The sequence below is a fragment of the Sardina pilchardus genome, chromosome 3 (assembly GCF_963854185.1).
Source record: "Sardina pilchardus chromosome 3, fSarPil1.1, whole genome shotgun sequence".
Lineage (NCBI taxonomy): Eukaryota > Metazoa > Chordata > Actinopteri > Clupeiformes > Clupeidae > Sardina > Sardina pilchardus.
This window is the reverse complement of record NC_084996.1, coordinates 34,045,032-34,056,105: the sequence shown is the minus strand read 5'-3', so window position 1 is coordinate 34,056,105 and position 11,074 is coordinate 34,045,032. Positions and strand designations below refer to the sequence as shown.

Here is an 11,074-nt window from a genome sequence, read left to right as displayed (position 1 = left end):
TACGGCCCCTCTCCTCGGTCCTCCAGCTCGTGCCCCGGAAATCATTCAGAGTCAAACACCATCGAGGACATCCCATTCATCTGATTGCAATCAGAGGAGGCAAGACCGAGGAGGGAGGAGAGAGGTGGGAGGTGGACTCTTACGCACTACTACCAGAGGCTGCTAGGTCTTCTCACTGCTGCATAGGCTAAGCTGGGATAAGATGTGATAATGGCCAGGGCTTCATGCTGCCTGAATAATAATGATACAAAATATTATCTGACTGATAGCCCCTTTGTGTTGTCCTAAATCTTGCCCACAAGGCCACCTCCAAGTTAACGTCATACCCAGATCAAGTGAGGAAGTTCTAGGCCCCAGCCGTGGCGCAACTGGCTGGGGCACCTGCACCGCACACCGGCGACCCGGGTTCGATTCCCGCCCCGTGGTCCTTTCCGGATCCCACCCCAGTTCTCTCTCCCTCTCGCTTCCTGTCATACTCTCTACTGTCCTATCCAATTAAAGGCATAAAAAGCCCAAAAAAATAATCTTTAAAAGTGAGGAAGTTCTGGGGACGCTCAGAGTTTTCTGCGGTGCACCTTTATATAGACAGTGGCCAGGTATTTGAAAATCAGATCGATGGCATCATCTGAGAATGACTTCCCATTGGTCAATGTCTCGTATTCCCCTTCAGAGAACCAACGTTATGTTCCTAACCATGCGTTTGTAGCCAGGAAAAATACAGATAAAGTCTCAATATTTCTCTACAGGACACTCACTTCTTACTTCTACATGGATGAGTTATCAAAGCATGCTCCAGTATATTCAGCGCAACTGTAGGATTGGGTGGAGGGTTGGTGACCCCACGTCCTGCTCCACCATCAGACCATTAGATCATTTGCAGATGATGTGGCTGTGAGCGACCTCGGGTTAGTATGGGTGTAGAGGCGACCGCTAATGGTTACATTCATGGATTAGAGCAGCACAATAAAATGTGTTGGGTTTCAATAATTACCATGTTTATTTACATGTTTCACATGTAGATGCTTTATGGGGTATTCATGCATCCCCATGTGGCAGCCCATTTCATGGAACATGTCATGTCAGTTATGATTTTATGGATTTATGGTTTTATGGGATATGTCATGTCAGTTAAGCTTTGAAGTCTCAAAACAAATATATAGGCCCACTATAATTATAAACAATTATAATTATGCTTTGTATAAATATCCATTATATTTACAGTATGTTATAACCAGGGGCATAGCACAACATATTTGACCCTATGCACTAGCAGTCCTGATGCCAAAAGCTAGACTGGGTAAACCCAGCCCAATCTGCCGGCGTTTAGATTTCACCCTGTATCCACCAGGCGCACCCGGATTGTTGGTCTGATTTGTTGAATGTTAAACGTCAATACTTGAGGCCCATTGCTTTCCTGAATACTTCAGAAGTGGCACAGCTGTCATTTTGAAGCACACAGAACAATGCTCTTGAGCTCTGGATGGATTGAGCCTCTTGCTTAAATCATACATGCCTGAAGAGCTGTCAACAGAACAGCTGTGAGCATAGCACTCATTCATTAGAGGGATTAATGTAATTTTTTTATTGGCCTAAAAGCCTACTTAATAGCCACTACCAAAGGTTTTTCTAGAGGAAGGGAAAAAGTATGTAAAGTAACATACTGATCAAGCTGTGTTAGGAAATGTAATTCATTTTGTCCCAAGGGGTTGTTCATTTCATGTGTTTGCGTCCTCATTAATCAGTCTTTATTAAATACTCTGCAAAATCATCACATTAAACAAGGCTGCACAATAAATGGCTTTTTCAAACATCAAGAAATACACTGTTAAAACACAACACAATAACAAATTTATGAAGGAACATTTTTTAGAATGTCATGTATTCTGATTTGTTGTTTGTTTGTTTTTAACAGTAATGTTAGCCTAATATATCAAACAAAATAAGGCCTGAGAGCAATACTGGGATTTTATTTCATCTTGAATAAACTATTTGAAGTCAGCTTTAGTTTTTGACACCAGAAGCTACTTACAACCCCTTTTGTAGGAAGCTGCATCCCAAACCGTCTGTTTAAAGCACCATGAGGGGACTGCCGCAGGCAACTGAGCTGCAAAATCAAGTATGCAATTTTGCTGGAAGCCAGCACAATAGCATCCAAGCAGATCCTCAAGCCATGTCACGTTAACTTACTTCAGAGCTCATCCTTGTGGCAAAGCCTTGTGGAAAGGTTCTTTAGTTAGTGTATTCAAGTCAGTGGCCGCCCTGCTGAGATAAAATGGAGGACCAGTTGAAATCACTCCTCCATACAATCTGGCTTTTGAAGGAGATGACATCATTTTATTCAGAGAGCCACTGGAATAATTGGGTGAAATCAACTTTGGATATCAAACAATCCTAATGCAGGTTGAAAATGACCGCTATACTCTTATGTGATATACTGTATGTGATGAGAATATTCTATACATGAAATAGTAAAACCAAAATGTAGGTAGATGTCAGTAGTACTGATTATGTACAGTGGGTGCTGATAATGAGACCTGTATACATCCGTAGACCTTTCATCCCCACATGAACAACATTTTAGCTCTTTAGTTGGTCACTCTAATACTTTAGTTGGTACTTCCATTCTGGGCTCATAGTCTCTCAGTGATTATGCTGACAGATCTTGAACTAACTCAAAGTTTCGCTTCATGGTGATTATTAGGGTCTTTTATTAGAAAACCTGTCTGAAGGTCTTTTTTCTGTTTTCAATGGTTCATTTAAGAGATCAGTCCATGCTGTTTTACTCTATCCTTCATTATAGAAGCTGCTTTCAATTTGGGACAAGTTCTTCATTAAAGACCACAATTCCTGTGGCCAAGAGACAAAAGTAATCTGAATAGTCACTTTAATTCAGAGTGAAAAATGTCTCACTGTTGTTACACCGCATTGATAGGACAGGCTATTCAATTGTCACCCATTCGCAAGCAGTGATGCATTTTTCAATTAAAAAGAAAATGAGGAGAAGTATCGACCCAGTGAAGAGCGACCAAATGACTTTTTGTTCAGTAATGAATGGATTTAAATGCCCTGGCAAAGACACTACAAAGCACGCCAGTTAAAACACATGGACAGTTCTGGTCAGTCTCTTTGTCTTCCACCAATTTGCAAAACGATCATTAAATCTACAAATATACCTGCATTACCTCTAAACGTGCAAAATCAGATGTTGTTACACTCAATGAAATTCACTATTATGAATGGATGTATTCACTTAATGTATCACTGTATCAAAGGACACAATTAAAGGCAGTTATCAAACTAATCGAGTCTGCAAAACCTGAGCTAGAAATGTTGCCTTGCCTTACACCACCCTGCTATGAAGGGAAATGTAATTACTTTTCAGACAAACACTGCAAAAAGCTGCTGTGAGTGAATAATTCAATTGATTAACCATGACTTCATTTCTGCATGTATACAGTATGTTCATTGTATTTCATTTTTTGCTTGATTGGTGACTCTCATATCTATCTATCTATCCATCTATCTATCTATATACAGTATATCACAATGTGTATATATATTCTGGAATAGGCATAGTAATGATTATTCATTTGTTTAATTAGTTTTTCTTCTATTTAGTCTATTGTTCAGCATTCAAGTTATTTATTATTGACTTATTGACTGAATCAGATCAATTGGTAGTCTTGTTGGGTCAAACACACACACACACACACACACACACACACACACACACACACACACACACACACACACACACACACACACACACACACACACAAACACACACACACTAACACACAGGTTATTTACAGTAGGGGCTCTGTAGGTATATCTACTTGGCATTCTAGTGATTTGCTTTAGTGCACTGTTGGAGGTCTCCCTGTCGGCTCATATTCTCACCAACACAGATAATCACGCACAATTATGACTCATGATTGTGTTGTTTACACTGGCTGTCACATTTATTTACTGGACACCGTGTACGTCAGCAGGTTCGTACCATCAACATCTTGGTGGGATAATTACTTTTTTAGCCAAGATGCGAAATATCCAACTCCGGTTCTTTAATTGAACAGCACATATTTACCCAGAGAGAGAGAGAGAGAGAGAGAGAGAGAGAGAGAGAGAGACAGGCTGTATGCAAATTTCGGAAGCAAACCAGAGGAGCAGGGTCTCAGGAGGCCATCACCACATGCCATGCTCATTTCCATTCCCCTGCACAGAGTTCTCAAGGCAATCACAGGGAGAGAGAGATGGGAGGAAGAGAAAGAGGGGGAGAAAGTAAGAGAAAGAGGGATAGAGAGTAGATGAATAAAGAGAGAGCAGTATCATCAATCACAGTGTTTGCTGCTTCTGCTGTTTCTGTGCTCTTGTATGCAACAAAGTATTGCATATTACTGTAATGTTTGGTGAAAATCAGATATGGAAACAGTAACATGCGCCAGAGAGCCAGAGTCTGTGTGTTTTTCTGTGCTGTTATGAGTGCACTCTAATGATGTGGTGTAGCCCTGGCCATGATCCACACAGAGCATCTACAGACATCTGCAAACATCAACTTCACTCAACACATGCAATGAATGAAACCATAAAAGTGTGGGGAGAAGTGCATCAAGGGAGGGAAACAATCCAGTGAGAGGAATGCTCCTTAGAAAGCCTCATAACAATTTAAATGACCCAATTGCATATAGGGAAAATACACATCAATCTTGCCATCTTCACAAGTGATCAATATTGTAGAAGATTGATGTGGTCAATGGTACTGTTCCTCAGACACCTCCACCATTAACACACCATACTATTCTGCCAAAACATGCAACTACTATCTGTTGTGATCCATACTATACTATACTACAAATGCTTTAGGGTTCTTTCTATTTATCTGTGGATGTAAAGAGCATGTTATACTACATGGTTGATACTGGACTGTAGATGCTTTTTAGAATTGCATACTTTTTATACAGAAAGCATCATATTTACCCTCATGAGAGCAACCAGGAGAGACCATGAACAGCGTGGATGTTTGTGTAATTTGTGCTTTTAGATCTGTCACTACTCATTAACGGAGAATGGCAGAAATGAGTTAATTGAATCCCACGCTTTTTTTCATCACAGAAGTACTTGTGTTTTCCATTTGCATCAGAATGATTGCTCTCTGAACTACAGACGAGAATGTTTTTTTTTCTTTCTTTGGTGAGGGTAATTTTATTCTTGCTTTTATCTGGGGCCAGTGGATTGCTGATGCAATGCGGATAGGAGGAAGTTAAAAACTACAATGGCTCAAAATGCTCTATGAAAATGTTTCTGAACCTTCCCCCCACCCCCACGCTGTTTGAGGTATTTCGTTTTCCAAGTAGTGCTAAAGGTGGTTGCAGAAGCGGCCTCCTTTTTCTCACTAATCAACCCATGAGTGTTAATTCCATCTGGAGGTGATTGTGATTGGGAACAATACGGAGAGAGGCAGCAGGGGAATGATATGAAATGCCAGGCAGGCGGCCGGCCACTAATCATCCGAGAGAATGGCCTGTGTGACTGTCCTCATCTGTTTATGGCCACTCGCTCCACGAGGGTTTGCTTCACATTAAGTGCATCCACTCTCATTCTGGCATCATCGAGCTGCACTTTCTCCGGAGCATAGAAAAGGGAAGGAAAAGGGCATTAAAAATGCATCCCAGTCATGATGATGCTGCAGCCTTATTAAGGGAGTAGATAAGCATCTGTTTGATTTGATATCTCCAAACAAAAAAGTCTAAATGTTTCTTTTGCATATTAGGAATATGTAGTGTGAGTTTTACTGATTTGTCATCTGGTATTGATTAAGTTGCAAGTGTTAATTCCATCTCTTTGAGATAATTTATTTAAGTCTAATTTACAACAATGTTCATATTAACATTTCACAATGTGTAACATTTGACAACAGAAATTCAGTCATTTTCATGTTGACATGAAAACAATTTAGATAAGTATTAAATAACCAGAAGGTGTATAATAAAGTCGACAGTTTCATCCAAATGAGTAAACATAAATACTTTGAAAAGTGCAAAATTTACAAACAGCTTTTACTGCTCCGCACATTCTGTTCATTACATTTCATTACAATCGTCTCATAAAGCAGAAGCAATCAACCTTTAATCTCTGAGAGAAAAGAGGCAGTAAAGAGCATGTACATACAAGATATGATAAACACTGTTTTTTATATATCCAGTGAGAATGCAGTCACTGAAGGCAACAGGATTGAGAGTATAAGAAATCACAGCTTCAAGTTGAAAATACTGATGAAAGGCTACAAGACCAAGAGTTAAAGTGCAGTCAGTGTTAGGAGCGCCGCAGACTTTTCATGTCAATGAGTTTGAAACAAGAAACATCACAAAGCCACATTTAGAAAGCTTACATCGGTTACAACAAAACTCGTAGAAATAGCTTTGAAGTGAAACATATATGTATATATATTTATACATTTACAGATATATACAGTATATTTATATAAAGCTGATACTAAAATCATTTTTAAGTTAATTTTGGCACATGTATTTACCAGTGAAACAAGGTCCATTTATCTCCAGGTCCAAATGGAACCCAACAGGTTTAGCCATACTGAACCTTCAGTATCTTTTTTAAGTGAAGTAGGCTGGCAAGAGGCTTGAAACAACACCCCAGTGACTGCCTTAGTTATGGATGCTTTCACTGGCAGTCGAGCATCAAAGTCCTTGGAACAGCTCAGAATCCACTTATCTCCTACAGCTCCAGTGCATGCCCTTTTTCTGTGACGGCGTTCCATCAGAGTGGAAATCACACTTCCGTCTGGGTGCTCAAGGCTGACTCTGAAAAGGTAGCGAAATGGCCGCCACGGCTCCGTCCGGAGGTGCTGCTGATCCTGATGCCAGTGGCCTGCTCTCCATCTCGCGCTCGTTGGCCGGTCGAGCGTTCTCCTCGTGCATCTGCGACACCTCGGTGGAGGCGGCCTCGAAGCCCGGCACGGTGTTGGCCACGTGCACCACGTGCACCTTGTTGCGGCCGCTCTTGCTCAGGATGCAGCTGAACACCTTCTTGAAGCCCTTGCGGAAGTGCTTGGAGACCAGCGCGTAGACGATGGGGTTGAGGCAGGAGTTGGCGTACGCCATGCAGTGCGAGAGCAGCCGGAAGGCGTACGTGGTCTTGGTGAAGGGGAAGTCGCCGTACAGGTAGCACAGGATGACCACGTGGTGCGGCAGCCAGCAGATGCAGAAGAGCACCGTGACGATGATGATCATCTTGGTGACCTTGCGCTTGGCCCGCTTGGACTCGGACATGCCGTCCAGCGGGTCCACGGCCGTCCACAGGTACTTGATGGTGCGGGTGTACGACAGGGTGACGATGAGAACAGGGATCACGAAGCCGAACACAAAGGTGCAGGTGTCCAGCACCTTCCGATTGCACTCCTCCCAGCCCGGAATGCACATGTTGCCGTTCTCGTAGTTGACCAGGTCGTAGTAGCTCAGGTATGGGCCAGCGAAGACCAGAGACAGTCCCCAGATGACCACCATGGCCAGGCCTGCATTACATGGCGTGCGCAGTTCCCTAGAGCGCAGCGGGTAACGGATGGCAAGGTACCTGCAAACAGCATAGGATATTGATGTCATTTTACTTCTATAGTTATTCAAGAACATGCCCCATTATCTCTAGGGTGGAATAATACAAGAATTATATTTTGGATTGTATAAAAATTCCTTGAGGGATTGGGGTAACCAAAGATTAGTTTTGCTTTCTGTATTAATGAAAATAGTTGTGTTTATTTGAAGCAGCACAGAAATAATTGCTATTGCTATTATTGTGATTTCTCTCCATAGTAAACCTTAGTCATTAGTGGCAGCAGGCCAAATAAACCTTCTCCCCTATTTTTTCTTGCTCATGCTCTCAGCATATTCTACCATTTCAGAGTTATTTCAGACTGTGCTGTATCACATGTCTCCCCATAATACAGATCTAATGTGAGATGTGACTTTTTTATTCCTTAAGCCACAATCCCACCCTCTGCTAGATCATTAATCCTTTCAGTTATTTTCAACCATCACTGATGTAGAGCTACTTAAGGTAAACCAGTGCGCTTTAATCCTCCTATGTAGTTAGCAGTTTGAAATGTGAAATATACTGTATACATATACTGTATATCTGTGGGTAGGACCTACAGTATAGATACATGTGCTGTGTTGTGTACAGTAGCCTCGTGGTTACTCACCTGTCCACAGAGACGGCAGCCAGGGTGAAGCTGCTGGCGTACATGGTGAGGTTGATGATGAAGTGCACCACCTTGCACATGAAGGAGCCGAACACCCAGCCCTCCAGCGAGTAGATGGTGGCCTGGAAGGGCACGCAGAAGATGATGAAGAAGAAGTCGGCCACGCTCAGGTTGAGGATGAAGAGGTTGGTGGTGTTGTAGCCCACCTGGCCGCTCCGCAGCAGCACGGCCAGCACCAGGCTGTTGCCCACGATGCCCAGCAGGAAGATGAGCGAGAACACCACCGACACGATCACGCTCGCCGGGTTGAGCTGGTAGCTGTCGGACGAGTTCCAGTAGCCCGCCGTCTTGCCAAAGTCCTCGGGATCAGCCATTGTGATGTACCTAGGCTAGGCTCCTGCGTGAGTAACAGGGAAATCATTTCCTGGAAGAGGTCCTCTTACAATTGATTGAAAACTACGGTCAGGGAAGAACACTTCAGTAAATAAGCCCTCTGAAGTGCAAGACAACTCGCAGGAACATTTTTGCTTTTATCCTTGAATCCTTGAAAAAAAAAAAATCAACGATAAGCTTGGGCAAAAAAAGATATGTTGGCTAAACATGGGTGTGCTAAAATATCAAAAGACTTAATTGATGGTTGCATCAAAAAGCGGACAGCACTAATTGGTTTATTTATGACTCACAGTGGGTTATCATGTCTGAAGTGAGCGAAGGGAGATGGATGAGTATGGGATGGGGGGGGGGGGGGGGGGGGGGTAAAACATCTCTTGTTGCTTAATTGGGCTGAACTAATTGAATCTACAATTCAATGACACTTACAGTAGCATATCATACAGTATCTGCTGTAACAGGTGTTTGAAGGGACTTTGCATAATAATACACTATTTTATCCAAGGCAACGTGGTTTTGGAAAGACTATTACAGAGTATCCCAATAGAATTTCATAACAGGGTGATAATAAAGATGTTAAAAAATGGTATGAAAGAAAACACAGACCCAATTAAGAACATAGAAACGCCATACCTTTTCCAAAGTGATGGAGTCTTGGGTATCCTGTCTTTGTTCTAAAGCAATTAATCTGAAATGACACAATATTCTCAGTGTATTGTTTCCCTATTTCAACATCTATATTTAGATCACTAGCTGAAAAATAACCTCAGGATGCAAAAATCAAGTCAGTGACAATAAAAAATAGAGACGCAATTGTGAGTCTACCGTACTGTATGCTACTGATAAAAATAGATTCCTAAATGACTGCATGATTGAGTCAATTTTTCACTTTTAGTCATCCAGCAGTGATTTAGAACTTATTGACGTCAGTGTTCTAATTCGTGAGGACCATATGAAAATATTGATAGGCAAAGGAAAAAAATGCCTCCGCAAAGAAAAGGAACATGGCAACAATTTTCTTTGAAAAGCTCGCTTGCCATGAATACCTCTTTTCTGATCACAGTTTCTTTGATGCGTTCCTAGGACAAGTCCTCTCTCACAGACAGAAATGTGTGAGAACGGATGATTTATACAGGGAGCTTTTAGGGCCACAGACATACATGGAGGACAGAGGGAAGGAGATAAAAAAGATAGATACAGGAGGGAGTGTGTGTGTGTGTGTGTGTGTGAGAGAGAGAGAGAGAGAGCGAGAGAGAGAGAGAGAGAGAGGAAGAAAGGAAGAAAGAGAGAGGGTGGGGGAGAACTGATGTGCTTCCCCATCACAAAGCCCTCTGAAAGATATCAGATGACAAAAGCATGCAAACCTGTCCTGGTGTTTTTTTCTTTGAAAAATGAATGTCCAGCAAAGACCCATTTCCCAATCCCCAAGGTTACGACTCAAAGCAAACAGCAATCTCAGACCTCAAGGTTATGAACACACACTGTGAGTCTCAGCAATCGAGTTATTGATTCTACTGGTTTTACGTACATCCTGTGACACTGGGCGACACCGCTCCTGTCTCTTACTGTGCATTGGACATTCTATTTAGATAGATAGATAGATTTGGAACACACACACACTGACAGCACACAACAAAATGAATAACGCCACTCCTTATACCCTGACAAGGGAAATTATAACTATAACGTATAAATTATAACGTCAATAAGTTCTCAATCAATAATACCCCCCACCCCTTTAAAAAAATAATAAACAACACATATGCAAAAGAGTTTCTCTGTGACTTTTTTCTGACTCTCCGACTTTTTTCTGACTGTCTCCTTCTCCTCTGTTCAAATCTCTTCCCTCATGCTCTGACTTTGTAGGTGATGTTATCCTTTGATCCTCAGTGACAGGGATAAAGAAGAAACCCAGCAGTGCTACTGAGAGGGAGAGGCAGCCCCTTAAGCCACCCGGCCCCACCTGCCAGGACAAACCCATCAGGCTTTGGGATCCAGGTCGGCTCCTTTGGACTGACTTAGTGGTGACTTGTGCCTTTTAGACTGCAGAGACACAGCTGGGCTGGTCTTACGTAAGTCTTTAGCTCTCACTTCTCCAAATCAAATGATGATTTTGGGCTGTGTGTGGGGGTGGGGGTGGGGGGAGCTTGACTTTGATCTTCAAATGCCTTGGAAGTCAGATTGGCTCATTCTGACGTAACGTGCAGTCATGAGAATGCCATTGTTTAATGACTGAGTGATAAGTATCATACAATAACAATATCAGCCATCACTGCCATTAGGAACAAGGCCATCTCTAGTCAAGATGCTTGCAGATGGCACAGCTTCAGAGAAGGATGAGGAGGAATTAGTCATTCCCACAGAAGTGTAGCTGTGAGAGATGCTATGACACCTGCCTGAGGGGAGTGGATGCCTTAGAGTTTTGAGTCAGTAACTCAGGGAGATGGGTGAACCAGTCAGCTAATCTAATCT

At 42.3% G+C, this 11,074-nt stretch overlaps 1 protein-coding gene across 1 annotated transcript; it reads right to left on the bottom strand.

The window, feature by feature from the left end:
- Positions 1-6,491: 6,491 nt before the first annotated feature.
- Positions 6,492-8,605, bottom strand: galr2b (galanin receptor 2b). Its single transcript, XM_062532976.1, has 2 exons — positions 8,213-8,605; positions 6,492-7,587 (listed from the first exon to the last, which is right to left on the bottom strand). The coding sequence occupies exons 1-2, from the start codon at positions 8,584-8,586 to the stop codon at positions 6,807-6,809; spliced, it is 1,155 nt and encodes a 384-aa protein (XP_062388960.1). The 5' UTR covers positions 8,587-8,605; the 3' UTR covers positions 6,492-6,806.
- Positions 8,606-11,074: the final 2,469 nt, after the last annotated feature.

What these genes read in the sequence shown, in the direction of transcription:
- galr2b (XM_062532976.1), bottom strand. Translation starts at nt 8,586, where the DNA reads ATGGCTGATCCCGAGGACTTTGGCAAGACGGCGGGCTACTGGAACTCG. An exon ending in GCTGCCGTCTCTGTGGACAG is followed by an intron (nt 7,588 to 8,212) that starts GTGAGTAACCAC and finishes TGCTGTTTGCAG; the next exon opens with GTACCTTGCCATCCGTTACC.